At 46.5% G+C, this 15,374-nt stretch overlaps 1 protein-coding gene across 1 annotated transcript in view; it reads right to left on the bottom strand.

Annotated features, from left to right (window-relative positions):
- Window positions 1-1,794: 1,794 nt before the first annotated feature.
- The window catches only part of EPHA2 (EPH receptor A2), a 37,437-nt gene continuing 23,857 nt past the window's right edge, over window positions 1,795-15,374 (bottom strand). Inside the window, 12 exon segments of the mRNA XM_070956226.1 lie at window positions 1,795-2,532; window positions 3,753-3,908; window positions 4,959-5,152; window positions 6,930-7,079; window positions 8,251-8,460; window positions 8,920-8,981; window positions 9,563-9,745; window positions 9,915-10,040; window positions 11,124-11,179; window positions 12,413-12,515; window positions 13,991-14,150; window positions 14,279-14,403. Of these exon segments, the coding sequence (XP_070812327.1) occupies window positions 2,427-2,532; window positions 3,753-3,908; window positions 4,959-5,152; window positions 6,930-7,079; window positions 8,251-8,460; window positions 8,920-8,981; window positions 9,563-9,745; window positions 9,915-10,040; window positions 11,124-11,179; window positions 12,413-12,515; window positions 13,991-14,150; window positions 14,279-14,403 (1,631 nt within the window). The 3' untranslated portion in view covers window positions 1,795-2,426.

Below are 15,374 nucleotides of genomic sequence, written 5' to 3'. Positions count from 1 at the left end.
AGTTAGATCATACTTCGGAGATCAAATTTCTAATTCCTTTGGAAATCGGATGAGGAGGAAGTCATGGCCACATTAGCAAAGGTTGCTGTCCTTTATAGAATAGAATAGAATAACAGAGTTGGAAGGGACCTTGGAGGTCTTCTAGTCCAACCTCCTGCCTTGGCAGGAAATCCTACACCACTTCAGACAAATGGTTATCCAACATCTTCTTTAAAACTTCCAGTGTTGGAGCATTCACAACTTCTGGAGGCAAGTTGTTCCACGGATTAATTGTTCTCACTGCCGGAAATTTCTCCTTAGTCCTAAATTGCTTCTCTCCTTGATTAGTTTCCACCCATTGCTTCTTGTCCTGCCCTCAGGTGCTTTGGAGAATAGCTTGACTCCCTCTTCTTTGGGGCAGCCCCTGAGATATTGGAACACTGCTATCATGTCTCCGTTCTTCATGTTTTAGCCTCCAGTACCCTAATCATCTTTGTTGCTTCTCTCTGCGCTCTTTCTAGAGTCTCCACATCCTTTTTACATCGTGGCGACCAAAACTGAATGCAGGATTCCAAGTGTGGCCTTACCAAGGCCTTATAAAGTGGTATTAACACTTTACGTGATCTTGATTCTATTTTTCTGTTTATGCAGCCTAGAACTGTGTTGGCCTTTTTGGCAGCTGCTGCACATTGCTGGCTCATATTTAAATAGTTGTCCACCTTATTATGTGGTGCATCGTACCTTGCTTTGGTCAGTCCCAAACCTTCTGTCCTTCATTAGCCATCTGAATTCTACTATTGGTATTTTCCCATTCCACACCCTTCATTTCTTCCAACTCACATTAACACATCGGAAAAGAATAAAAACATTTTATTTAAGCTAGAGAATTATTTTATGCCCAAACAAAAGTAAAATTCTTTTTTTAAAAAAAATAGGCATTATGTTTAATATTGAAACAGTTCTTTTTTCTTTTTTTTTTTAAAAAAGTAATAAATATAAAAATAAATTAACATTAATAATGAAATATTGTTATGAAGGAAGAATGACTGTCCAGAAGTCAAGAGTGCATTTACGAAGCAGTTTGGAAGGAAGGGTGAATAAATAACAATAAGCTGACTTGCGGAAGAGTTGGTCTCTGGATTACTCTTGGCAAACCACCAAGGTGAGGCTTGAGCAGAGTCTGTGTAAAGCCTCTTGGAAGTGCCAGATTAGGTTCATTAAAGAATAAGAGAGTAAAAAATATAGAAGAAAAACTCTTCGATGCCCGAAGAGCAGCATAAATTAAGAACAGAACATGCAACAGTCCTTCTAAATGTGCATGGTGCTAATCGAATTAAAACTAAAGCCTAGCTTCTTATATAAGATATAATTATGGACTCCTCCACTTTTAAGGTCAAAGAAAAAGACCCTAGTGCCGTGATGGCGAATCTGTGGCATGCGGAACCATATCGGTGGGCACCTGAGCTTAGCTCCGGTGCCTGATTTTCGGGCCTTCTGGGCCCACCAGAAGTCGGGAAACAGGCTGTTTCCGGCCTCCAGAGGGCCTCCAGGGGTGGGTGAGGAAGGCCCGTTTTTCGCTCTCCCCAGGCTCCAGAGCCTTTCTAGGAGCCTGGGGAGGGCAAAAACAGCCTTCCCTACCCCCCCAGAGGCCGGAAATGAAGTCGGCAAAGGCAAACAGGCTGTTTCTGGCCTCCGGAGGGCTTCTGGGGGGGGGGGAGGCCGTTTTCGCCCTCCCCAGGTTCCTAGAAAGCCTCTGGGGCCTGGGGAGGGTGAAAAATGGGCCTACCGTGTCATTGTGTGCCAAAAGCGGGGGGGGGGAGTGCACGCGCGCATGCACATGGGGGTGTGGCACATAGAATTATGGGTGTGGGCACGCGTGCACTCCCCCGCTTTTGGCACGTAATGGCAAAAAGGTTAGCCATCACTGCCCTAGGATATTTGAATGTGAAAGGGAGGAGCAGGCTTTTGTTTTAGAAAAACAAACAAACTCAGGAAAGGAGTGTGGCACGCCAGCGGTGGACCAATGATCTCAAGTTGCCGTCGTCAAGGATTTCGGAGGCATAATGGAGAAAGGAGATGGAAGAAGGGGTGTGTGGGAGGGGGAGGGGTTTATAAACATTCAGTAGCCTGAGGGTCTTTCCAGGCAAGACTCGTCAGGCTTGGCAGGTTTGAGGAAGTAAGGCACCATCCTGGACACTTCATGAAATGGCACACTGGCGATTTCAACCGATTCATAAGAAAAACAGGCAATAAATACGAGGCTGTGAAGTGAGGGGGGGCACTTAAACTGCCGGCATCTTTGGTGAGGAGAGGTCAACGTTGATGCTCTACTTCAAGTATATACCAGGAAGTCTTGTTTTGCGAATGGTTCTAGGCTGAGCAAGCAAAGAACGGGTAGCCGCCGAGGGGGCAACTGAGCTACCCATACCGGATACCATTTCTCCGGCTCAAATTGGAATGCCAATGGTGGACACTTGTTCTTTCAGTCCTAGGAGGCTGTAGGCAATTCGCTTCTGGTGTCCTGGTAGACGCACGCCAATTCTCTTGATGTCCCTGGGGACGTGAAGAAGAGACGAAAAGAATTAGTGGGGAATCTTGCTGTTTCAGAGACATTAGGTAGCTTCGGCTTCTTTCCTTTAAAATAGCCAACCGCAATATGTAATAATTGGGGTGGTTTTTTTTTGTTTTTAGTATATTATAGCCTCTGTGCAGTGGGATTGTAAACTCCCTTACAGAGATCTCAAAAGGCCAGATATCCCGCTGCATTTAATAAGCCTCTCTTGCTTTTCTGGCGGCATAAAATGACTTAATTATAGGGTAGGTCTTTGGAGCCCTTCGCTCCTAAGAAGACAGCGGGCAGAGCAAATGGAATTTGCTGTACTGCATATTTTTTTGGGGAGGGGTGAGGAGTGGGGAGAAAGTCATAGTTTTATCCTCCTTTATTGCGAACGCATGACATTCTCGTACATAGCCACCTCTGAGCGAATTTGATCAAGGCAAATGAAATATAAACTCATCAGGGAAGGGAGCACAAATGGAAAAACGAAGCGTGCAAATGCGTAATTTTCCACCTTTGGGACTTCCATGCGAACCAAGAAAGAAAAATGGCATTAAGTGTCCCCGGAATGGGTTTGTTAAGAAAGGTATCGTATTCCATCTACGCATAACTTTTGCACAATGTGCATTTCCTACTTCTTGCTAAAAGGTTATCATTAATGGGTGAGAGAAGGTCTAGTTTTCTGTTTGAAAAGCAGGGCAAAGGGGATGTCCTTAGGAGGATGCTAAGACAAATCTTTTAGAAGAATGATGTACTGAATTTTTTGGACTAGAAGACGCACTTTTTTGTCTCCCATAAAGGGGTGAAAATGTCTGTGCTTCTTATAGACCGAATATTGCCAAAGCCCCACCCACCTGCCGGCCGGTTTTTTTTGTCTACGCATGCCCCATTTTCGGGCTTTTTTCAGCCCGCTCTCAAGGCTTTTTTTTGGGCCAATTTTTTTGGGAAAAACAGCCTTTAAAAAGCCTTTAAATTGGGCCGAAAAAAGCCTTGAAAATGGACCAAAAAAGCTTCGAAAACGGGCTGAAAAAAGCCTCAAAAATGGGCCCAAAAGCCTCGAAAAGGGGCCGAAAAAAGCCTTGAAAATGGACCAAAAAAGCTTCGAAAACGGGCTGAAAAAAGCCTCAAAAATGGGCCCAAAAGCCTCGAAAAGGGGCTGAAAAAAGCCTCAAAATGGGCCGTAAAAGCCAAAAAAAAAAAAAAAAGCCACACTCACTCGTTGGTCATCTGCACCACCTTCTCAATGACGTTATACCCAGCCTCTAGGAAGTGCTCTGTGTACTGGTGCATTTTGATGGACTCCAGCCACTCTGCCACAGTTCGGAAAGGAACCCCCTCTGAGCCGCTGGTGCTGGGTAAACGGATGGAAATCCTTCAAAGACGACAAAAAAAAAAAAAGGCCCGCAGCTCTTTAGAACCAAATAATTTCTAAAATAGGGCTGGGGATTTGGGGAACTAAACATGGCATTCTTATTTCTGGGCCTGTTCTTACATACATTCTTCTAGGTCAGGGGTCGGCAATCTTAAACCAGGGGTGAAATCCAGCAGGTACTGACAGGTTCTGGAGTAGCGGAAATTTTGAGCAATTCGGAGAACCGGCAAATACCACCCCTGGCTGGCCCCAGAGTGGGACGGTAATGGAGATTTTGCAATATCCTTCTCCCAGGAGTGGGGAGGGAATGGGGATTTTGCAGTATCCTTCCCCTGCCACGCCCTCCAAGCCATACCCACAGAACCGGTAGTAAAAAAATTTGAATTTCATCACTGCTTTAAACCATCAAAGAGCCACAAAGGTCCTAACGGGAAGCCCCCCGTTCAATTCTGGAGCCAACCAGAAGTCCGGTTCCCTCACCATAGAGTCTCTTCCTAGTGCGGTGTCCTTTTTCCTCTACCTGTCCTAACCAAAAGCCCTATCAATTGTGGAGCCGACTGGAAAACCCACCCCTTGCCATAAAGTCTCCTCCTGGCACGCCATGCTTCCCCCCCACAACCGGAAGCTCAGGGGTGAAATCCAGCAGGTTCTCACAGGTTCTGGAGAACTGGTAGCGGAAATTTTGAGTAGTTCAGAGAACCGGCAAATTCCACCTCTGGCTGGCCCCAGAGTGGGGTGGGAATGGAGATTTTGCAATATCCTTCTCCCAGGAGTGGGGAGGGAATGGGGATTTTGCAGTATCCTTCGCCTGCCACACCCACAGAACCGGTAGTAAAAAAAATTGGATTTCACCACTGCGGAAGCTCCTCTCAAAATTGTGGTGCTGACCAGCAACAGTGAGCCGCAGCAGAGGGATGAAAGAACCACATGCGGCTCCAGAGCCACGGGTTGCCGACTCCCTTTATCTAGGTCAGGAGCCAGGGTCCAAAAAGCATAGACGAAGATTCCGAAACTGCAAGAAAGGTACAAGGATTCGAGAGCAAGACTTACCGAGGGTCAAACTCTGCCAAAGTCTTGAGCGACTCAGGAGCGCGGATCAGCTTGTCCAGGATGCTAACAATGTCCGTGAATTTAGGTCGCTGGCTTCTCTCTTGTTGCCAGCATCGCATCATCAGCTGGTAGATGGCAGAAGGACACTCCAGGGGGGCAGGGAGTCGAAAGCCCTCGTTAATTGCTTTCATTACCTATTTGGGGAAGGAAAATAGCAGTTGGGAGCCTGGAGAGTCTACCCATCCGAAGAGACCATCCATCCACGAACAAAAAGCTCTTGACAGGGTCAACGGTCCGGCAACCTGCAGCCTTTCCAAAAGACAAGCGCTCAGATAAACCACCTAGCAAAACGGATGGTCAGGGAGCCCTCGCATCACATCCTCGTGGGAATTTCAAAACCCTTTCAGCTAAGCTGGAATAACAAGATCCACATTGATCATTTTCAGTCTTTTCGATAGATAAAATTGATCTGCGGAATGCTGTTCTGCCTTTTCAAACAGAGGCCGGTTCCCCCTGCAAATATCTACTTTCTGGACTTATCTTGATTTTTTTGTGTTAGTTTGCATCTTGACTTTGAAGTCTTAAGATGGATACTTTGAATACTTTAAAAAAGGTAGAGGTTCCCCTCGCACATATGTGCTAGTCGTTCCCGACTTAGGCGCTGCTTATCTCCGTTTCAAAGCTGAAGAGCCAGCGCTGTCCGAAGACGTCTCCGTGGTCATGTGGCCGGCATGACTCAACGTCAATGGCGCACGGAACGCTGTTCCCTTCCCACCAAAGGTGGTCCCTATTTTTCTACTTGCATTTTTTTATGTGCTTTCGAACTGCTAGGTTGGCAGAAGCTGGGATGAGGAACGGGAGCTCACCCCGTTACGCGGCAGCACTAGGGATTTGAACCGCTGAACTGCCGACCTTTCGATCGACAAGCTCAGCGTCTTAGCCCCTGAGCCACCACGTCCCTACTTGAATACTTAAGATAGATAACTAAAATACACAATTAAAATTCAACGTTAACATAACAATCACGAATATAAAAACCTTTAAATGGTACAAAAGTATTTAAAAACTTGAGAGGCTACGTTGGACAGGTGTCTCTTCATGCTCCTTCCAGGGGACGACAAGGGTTGGAAAATGGAACTAAAGGAGGGATTTCCTGCCTCTGAGGGCAGTGAACAACATCCTTGCTGGAGTTGTGGAGGAATCCGTCACTTGAGGGTTCCAAGAAAAGATTGCGTAGCCATTTGCCTGGAATGGACTAGAACTGTGATGGTGAACCTATGGCTCGTGTGCCCAAAGTGGCACGTGAAGCCATGTCGCCCAGCACACGCAGCCTTGCTTGTTTATCTTCCGGATTCCTGGCGTGCATGCATGCTTGACAATCAGCTGCCCTTTGTGCATGCGGCAGTGCCAAAAACCGGTGTTGGCCAACTGGCCAGCTGATTGTCTGGTGTGCATGCACGCCAGAACATGGAAGTTCGGCTTTTCCAGAGCACGATCACTTCGCGCGCATGGCAGTGCCGAAAACCGGCGTGTGCATGCGTGCCGGCCAGCTGATCATTCGGCACGCATGCGTGCTAGAACCCGAAAGTTTGACTTTTCTGGAGCGTGGTCCCGATGAGCGTGCGCACGCAACGGCATTTCCGCGCAACCTTTTTGGCACTTGGTGCTGAAAAGGTTCGCCATCACTGGACCAGAAGATCTCCAAGGTTCCTTCCAGCCCCCGGATTCTAAAACAAATGCCTGGTGAAGATGAACTACAGTTCCCAAAGAAAAGCTCTTTTCTTCAGCTGGATAATAAAATGGGAAGACTCTTTCCTTTGTTCCTGACTGGATGTGGGCACCTCTTTTTCCACCGGCGGGAATGTCTTTAGGCCATTTTATAAGCAAGAGTGTTAGAAGGAGACAAGGGGCAACCGCAGGCATTGCCAAGGCTAAATCCCACATCTGGCACCGGGGTCCCCAAGGGCCTACCTCATGATTGGAGAGCTCCCAGTATGGCCGATCACCATAGGACATCACTTCCCACATGACGATTCCGTAGCTCCAGACGTCACTAGCAGAAGTGAATTTGCGATGAGAGATGGCCTCAGGTGCCGTCCATCGGATGGGGATTTTCCCGCCCTGAGTGGGAGGAAAAGCAAACTTGCAAATCAAAAGCACTAATGCTGGAAGAACGCAAATCACCAAGCGTGTGTCACCTTCATACATAAATTATAATTTTATTTTAATTTTATAAATAACTAAGTGTCCTCTTCTGACTTCAAAGACCTTTAATACTTTTGGTTTTCTAAACATATCCCTACCCACTTAGGCTTCTGCTGGGATTCACGTATTTGCACTGTGGCACACTTGCTTTCATCATGATTTGTGAAACAAGGTGTAGGGGGCCTGGTTTTCGTACGACGACAAGCCATAAATCTTGCTTACAAACCAGAGTGACTGAGAGCTCTTTTTGGCAGATGATAATGAACAGAAATCAGTTCACCTGATTTCTGTTCACCTCCTTTCCTACCACACAGCTCCCACTAGAGCCGTGATGGTGAACCTATGGCACGCATGCCACCTGTGCCATATTGGTGGGCACATGAGCTCCGCTCCGGTGCCAGATTTTCAGGCCTTCTGGGCCCACCGGAAGTCAGGAAACAGGCTGTTTCCGGTCTCCAGAGGGCCTCCGGGGGTGGGTGAGGAAGGCCTGTTTTCACTCTCCCCAGGCTTCAGAGCCTTTCTAGGAGCCTGGGGAGGGCGAAAACTGTCTTCCCCACCCCCCCGGAGGCCCTCCGGAGGCCAGAAATGGCCCATTTGAAGTTGGCAAACAGGCTGTGTGTGTGGGGAAGGCCGTTTTCGCCTTCCCCAGGCTCCTAGAAAGCCTCTGGAGCCTGGGGAGGGTGAAAAATGGGCCTACCGGACCCACCATGCCATTGCATGCCAAAAGCGGGGGAGCGCCCGCGCATGCGCAGGTGGGCCAGACGCATAGAATTATGGGTGTGGGCACACACGCGCATGAACCCCCCCGCGCTCCCCCCGCTTTTGGCACGCGATGGCAAAAAGGTTAGCCATCACTGCACCAGAGTCTGTGGAATAAGACAAATTCATCTGTTGACATCTTCCTTTGTAGATCCCTGTATCCCCCTCCTCCTCCTTTTCCAGATTCTCATTCAACCTAGCGATTAGTTCCCTTACATCATCCCTAGCTCTAGGCATTTTGCTTCAGCCATAGCCATCTCCCTGTTCTTCATAGTTATCTTGGCAATTCATCACCTAAGAGGGAAGACAGTCATCCAGGATCACTTACGCTGGTGGTATAAGTAGCATCGGGATCATCCTCCAGAACACGGGATAGACCAAAATCGGAGACTTTGCAGACCAGCTGGCTGTCCACGAGGATATTGCGAGCGGCCAGATCCCGATGGACGTAGTTCATGCTGGCCAAATATTTCATTCCGGAAGCGATTCCTCTCAACATGCCTACCAACTGGATGACACAAAACTCCCCGTCTTTTTCCTGTTGGATAAGAGAGTGGAAGGATTCAGAGCCACCATACTTTCAGCTAACCGACTTGATTTTAAACAGATGATCGAGTCAGGCCCAGACACATCTCCAAGACTTCTTCATTTTTGAGAATTTGAAAGGGTCGATTCACAAGGGAGGATCGGCTTCAGAGGTGGTATTCAGCCGGTTCAGACCGGTTCGGACAAACTGGTAGTAGTGACCTGCAGGGGGCCTGTGTGGGCTCGCCCGGGCGCAATCCTGTCCTATATTGCTGTGGTTTTGATGCAGCATACATGTGTGGACGTTGCAAACGTATTTATTCCCATGTTGTTTGACATTGCACAGATGTGCACGCTCATATTTCTGGTGCTGGGTGAACCGGTGGTGACAGAATGTGAAGCCCACTTCTGATCGGCTTCCCTTACTTTACACGTGAGAAGAGGTTTGGAAAGGGAAAGGGTGTAGACCTACCCGCAGGAATTTATCCAGGGCACCGTTCTCCATGTATTCGGTGATGATCATGAAAGGCTTATCTGGAAAGAAAAGGAAAAGCTGACAGGTGAAACCCACTCAAGATCTCACCTGCTCACATGCTACGGCAGGGGTCAGCAACCTGTGGCTCCGGAGCCACATGCTGCTCTTTGGGCCATCCGCTGTAGCTCCCTGTCGGGTGATCCCACCATGGTTGGCCCCACCTCTCACCCTTCCCTCCCAGTCACTCCTCGCCTGACCTGAGAAGGTAAGGGTGATGGTGGGGGATGGAGAAGCGGCCAGGGCAGAGACAGAGAGATACAGAGAGAGGGGGGGAGAGGGAGGGAGGAGAGAGAGATGTCAAAAGGATTTTGTGATTCCTGGTGTTTTTTAACAACCGATACTCTTCCTTAATGACCAGCTAGGTAGGCGTGGCTAGGGGGGTCATGTGACTGATGGAAGTGAGTGACATTGAGTTGGCTACGCCCACCCAGGTTTTGTGGCTCCCGGTGTTTTCTTTTCTGTGGGAAATGGGTCTAAATGGCTCTTTGAGTATTTAAGGTTGCAGACCCCTGTGCTAGGGGAAAGTGATGTCTTGGGGCCAGAAACCAAGACCCAAGCTAGGATTCTACCCGGCACTTACATTTGGAGACAACTCCTTCCAAATGAATGATGTTGTGGTGGCAGAATTGCCCCATGATGCTCGCCTCGCTCAAAAAGTCAATGCGTTGTTTTTCGGTGTAACCGGATTTCAGCGTCTTTATGGCCACGGGGCTCTCCTTCTTCCCGCTTTTCAGAATTCCTTTGTAAACCTCACCAAATTCTCCTAACCAGAGGAAAAAACGGAGGTGTTGAAAGAATCGCTTTGAATAATTGGTGATGGAGTGGGAGATTAAATAAATGCAAACCACCTGGAAGAAACCCAACTAATTGCCCCAGGAGAAAGGAGCCATGTTCTCTTCCCTGCCCTGTTTGAGATGATTGGGATGCCGTACCTGCTCCGATCACTTTATGTCGGGAAATGCTGGAAGGGTGGATCTCGGTGGTGAACTTCAGGACCGCCTGATTGGGGTCTTCGTAGGTGTGGGGATCCACATACGTCTTCAGGGGTTTGAGCTGATCTGCAGAGTCAAAGGATAAAAAATGGGAATGGCACACCAAGGGAGCTCCCTGCTGTGGAGTGGAGAGAAACGCTGTTGCTCGCTCAGACCCAAACCCAGCCTCTCTCCGCGGTCTGCCTCTTTAGTGATTGGATGGAAATACGCAAGCACGTTTTTTTTATTTTTAAAAAATATGAAGAACGAACGTTCCTACTCAGGGCCCAAATGGATTACTGCAGTGATGGCGAACCTTTTCGGCACTGAGCGCACGTCTGGGCTACAACCTGGAAGAGAAGCTGCCCAGGGCGCATGCGCGTGCCTGAAAATGAACTTCCAGTTTCAGCGACTGAACCTCCGGTTTCAGCTACTGAACTAATAACTTCCGTTTTCAGCGACTGAACTTCCGTTTTCAGCGACTGAACTTCCGGTTTCAGCGGCTGAACTAATAACTTCCGGTTTCAGCTACTGAACTTCCGGTTTCAGCTACTGAGCTTCCGGTTTCAGCTACTGAATTAATGAACTTCTGGTTTCAGCTACTGAATTAATGAACTTCCAGTTTCAGCTACTGAACTTCTGGTTTCAGCTACTGAACTTCAGGTTTCAACTACTGAACTTCCAGTTTCAGCTCCTGAACTAATAACTTCCGGTTTCAGCTCCTGAACTTCCGGATTCAGCTCCTGAACTTCTGGTTTCAGCTACAGAACTAATGAACTTCCAGTTTCAACTACTGAACTTCCGGTTTCAGCTACTCAACTTCCGGTTTCAGCCAGCTACTCTTTCGGGTTTCTGGCACGCACGCACGTGGGGCGATCAGCTGGCCAGCGCGCGTGCTCACGCAGGAAAACGGAAGACCACCTCTTCCAGTTTCTGGCACTGCCATATGCAAAAAGGCCAGCTGATGGTTGCGTGCACATGCGCGCCAGAAACCCTGAAGAGGAAGGGGCGACGCCGCGCGTGCCAGGCGACATGGTTCCACGTGTCACTTCGGGCACGCGTGCCGTAGGTTCGCCATCACGGGATCACTGTATTTTGGATTCTTTCCAGCGACCCAGTTTTGTTCCATTTTCCCAGTGCAGCCATACAATCAAGCGACTTAATACTCACCAGATTTGGAAAAGTAAACATCTTCCGAAGTCTGTCTGGTCCGCAAATTCTTTTTCCTAAATGAAAATTTGAAGGTTTAACTGATAATTCCTGAAAGATGGCAGAGTCTTCAACTCCTCCCAAAGACACACACGCATCTCCCAACAGCTGGATTAAAGAAGCCTATTTTGTATTGTAGTATTTCTCCTCTCCCATTGTTATTAAAACTTTGGAATAAGGAGGCCCAGACTTCAGCAGGAGGCCTGGGAGATGCTTATGGATCTCAGCTGCTGCATTGTTTCCTCTTCAGGTTCTCTCTTCTGCAGAAATGGCGCACTGGGCCTACTATTAATGTTCATTTTCTTGCAGGTTTAAAAAACTGGATGATACGCCTATCTCTAACTTAGCACGCTTTCTTCTTCTGTAATTTTTTTTTTTTAAATGGGCAAAGCCAAAAGAGATTAAATTGGCAGACATTTCTCAAAGGGCTAGATGTCCATCTAGATTGCAGAGTGCAGAGAAAAGCAACAAAGATGATTAGGGGACTGGAGGCTAAAACATATGAAGAACAGTTGCAGGAAGTGGTTTAACGAAAAGAAGGACTAGGGGAGACATGATAGCAGTCTTCCAATATCTCAGGGGCTGCCCCAAAGAAGAGGGAGTCAAGCTATTCTCCAAAGCACCTGAGGGCAGAGCAACGGATGGAAACTAACCAAGGAGAGAAGCAACTTCGAACTAAGGAGAAATTTTCTGACAGTTAGAACAATTAATCAGTGGAACAACTGGCCTCCAGAAGTTGTGAATGCTCCAACACTGGACAGTTTTTAAGATGATGTTGGATAAACATTTCTCTGAAGTGGTGTGGGGTTTCCTGCCTAAGCAGGGGGTTGGACTAGGAGACCTCAACTCTGTTATTCTAAATTCTAAAGATTCTTGGTCATCTGGATGGAATTCTACATTTCCTTTTGTTAACTCCCCCACCCCTACCCCTGTTCTCCCCACTCACCTCCTGCTTCACACACCCCTTACCTTTAAAGAAACTTCAGCAAAAAAAAAAAGTGTGTGTGTGAAAAAAAAATAGTAAGGGCAGTTGCTGGAAAAAAAAGGTTGGAGTGAGGAAACTGAGACAGTTGGCCCACCGCCTGCACTCTTCTCTGGGCATAAGATTTGTATTGTTTCAATACCCACAGAGCCTGGGTGTTACAGTGGAGGCACTTGGAGGGTAAAAATATGGGAAATGGGGCATTTTCAGCCCACCTAAACCTCCTCATGTTCGAAAGAAACAGAATTTTAAAACAAATAACACCAACCTCTGTCGCATGAAGAGAAAAATTATCACGATGAGAGCAAGCATGAAGATGGAGCCAGCAATGGATCCTCCGAGGACCGCGGCAGTATTCACACCCTCTGGATCTATGGAAAGAAGAATACTATAGGTAGTGGGGGAAGCCTTTTCTTTTCTTTTCATCAAGTTATTATTTTTTAAAATTTGTACAGATCATTGGGTGAATGGCGCGATGTTTGAGTAGCATACATTTCAATACATATAAACATGTTTCTAATTATTGCATTCCATTTTCCTTATTTCATATTATTTACGCCTACCTTTTACACAGTTTTATTTTTCATATAAATATTAACATGTATGCAGTAACATCTAAACCGATGTGCTTTAGCATCCGTATTATCTTCCGTTATAGTTTCAATAATATAACCCTCAAGAGAAAAAGATATATATGAAAGTGTCTGTTTTCTTTTCTCCTGTACACCATATTTCACCCATTTTTACAACATCCCTCTCCTTTCCTCTTCTTTCTCCTCCCTCTCTTCTTTCCTCCCCTCTTCTTCTCGCTCCTTCTCTCCTTTTCCTGTCCCCTCTCTATTTCCCCTCTCTCTTCTTCTTCACTTCTATCTCCTTTCCTTTCTACTCTTATCCTCCCTTCCCTTCCCCTCCCCTCTCGCCTTTCCCCTCTTGGTGGGGGAAGCTTTTTCAAAAGACAAGTTAACCAGGATAGGTGGTTCTCAAATGGTAACTCTGCCTCAATATTGCATTTATTTTTGCTGCCATCTCATTAATCCTAAGAGCTTCCTCTGCAAAAAAAAAGAAGAAAATGAAAGAAAGAAAGAAAGAAAGAGTGAGTAGAGTAGAGTAGAGTAGAATAGAATAGAATAGAATAGAATAGAATAGAATAGAATAGAATAGAATAGAACAGAACAGAACAGAACAGAACAGAACAGAACAGAACAGAATAGAATAGAATTCTTTATTGTCCAAGTGTGATTGGACACACAAGGAATTTGTCTTTGGTGCATATGCTCTCAGTGTACATAAGGAGAATAAAATACATTCATCAAGAATACAAAGATACAACACTTAGTGACAGCCAAGGTTACTAAAAAGCTATCAAATCGTACTAGGAAACAAATAAAAACAATATAAATTAAAGATACAAGCAACATGGTTATAGTCATAGGTGGGAAGAGATAGGTACTAGTAAGGAAGATTAATAGTAGTGCAGACTTAGTGAATAGTTCAGGAAAAAACTGTCCTTGTGTCTAGTTGTTCTGGTGTGCAGTGCTCTATAGCGTTGTTTTGAGGGTAGGAGTTGAAACAGTTGATGTCCAGGATGCGCGAGCACTGTAGATATTTTCACAGCCCTCTTTTTGACTCGTGCAGTATATAGGTCCTCAATGGAAGGCAGGTTGGTAGCCATGGTTTTTTCTGCAGATCTAATTATCCTCTGAAGTCTGTGTCTGTCGGGTTGCAGAACCAAACCAGACAAAAACAGGAAGGAAGGAAAGAAAGGAAAGGAAAGGAAGAGAAAGAAAGAAAGAAAGAAAGAAAGAAAGAAAGAAAGAAAGAAAGAAAGAAAGGCAAGCAAACTCACTTTCAGGGAGCGTCTCAAACTCGTGCTCCATGCTGTGGGTGCCGTGGCCCTCCTGAGTCAGCGCCTGGACGCTCACCAGATACTTGGTCTTAGGAGTCAGCTTATGGAGGGTGACTGAGTTTCCTTCAGAGCGCAGGACGGAATAACTGTTTTCATCCTTCTGTAACAACAACAAAGCAACAAAAATAAAAAATAAATAAAGCCCTCACGGCGCACTTTTCCTACTACAAAATACCAGCCCCACCCCCGCCCACCAAAGAAAGTTGCAACGGTGGCGGAGAGTTATACCTTCTTCTTGTAAGTAACTTGGTATTTCCAAACGTGACTCTGTTGGCGAGGAGGGACGGTCCAAGATAACGTTAAGCTAGTAGTGGTGCGACTGTCCATAGTCACTGAAGTTACTCTTGGTGGTTCTGAACAAGGGGGAAGAGGAAGAGGATGAAGAAGGGCTGACAAAATCCGCATGTAGCCAGTTACGCTTTCCCCATAATTGCCTTTGCCAGATACGACGACATGAATTTACCTATCGACCCACGTTGGATTTACAGAATCAAAAGCCAGTTGCCTTTCGGTAGGGGACAACTTAGTTACTAGAGTGCTTCCCTAATGTTAAAAAGGCTGCCCCAAATGAGGAACCTTTCTCCATTCTTGTAGCCATGATTAGAATTTAGAGAGAGGAGCCACAATGAACCCTGTCATAGAACTACCGTATTTTTCAGAGTATAAGATGCACCTTTACCCCCCCAAAAAGAGAGTGAAAATCTGTGTGCGTCTTATACGCCAAATGTAGCCCCGCCCAGCCTCTCAAATGGAGGATTCAGAGGCTGAAAAAAGCCTCAGAAATGAAGCTTCAGAAAAGAAGCCCTCAAACAGAGCTTCAGAAAAGAAGCCCTCAAACAGAGCTTCAGAAAAAAAAACCCAAACAGAGGTTCAGAAAAGAAGCCTCCAAACAGAGCTTCGTAGGCTTTTTTTCTGAAGCTGTTTCAGAGGCTTTCAGAGGCAGAAAAAAAAAAACAAAAAAAAGCAAGGCACAGAGCTCACAACCAAGGAACCTGTTGCTAAAATTCACCTCTGGGAACAGCTGATTGGGGATATTCCGGGAGGGCGATCCACCTGCCAATCAGCGTTTTTCTTATTTTCCTCCCCAAAAACTAAGGTGCGTCTAATACTCCAAAAAATACGGTATTTTGATGTAGAACTAAACGATCGACAGAGTCTCACCAAATACCAAAGAATCAAAGAATAGAATAGAATAACAGAGTTGGAAGGGACCTTGGAGGTCTTCTAATCCAACCCCCTGCTTAGGCAGGAAACCCTACACCACTTCAGACAAATGGTTATCCAACATCTTCTTAAAAACTTCCAGTGTTGGAGCATTCACAAC

Source organism: Pituophis catenifer, unplaced genomic scaffold (genome assembly GCF_029215685.1).
Source record: "Pituophis catenifer annectens isolate HBS135680 unplaced genomic scaffold, rPitCat1.0.hap2 SCAF_18, whole genome shotgun sequence".
NCBI classification, from domain to species: domain Eukaryota; kingdom Metazoa; phylum Chordata; class Lepidosauria; order Squamata; family Colubridae; genus Pituophis; species Pituophis catenifer.
Note: the sequence above shows the minus strand (reverse complement) of the source record. Positions and strands in the feature narration are given on the sequence as shown.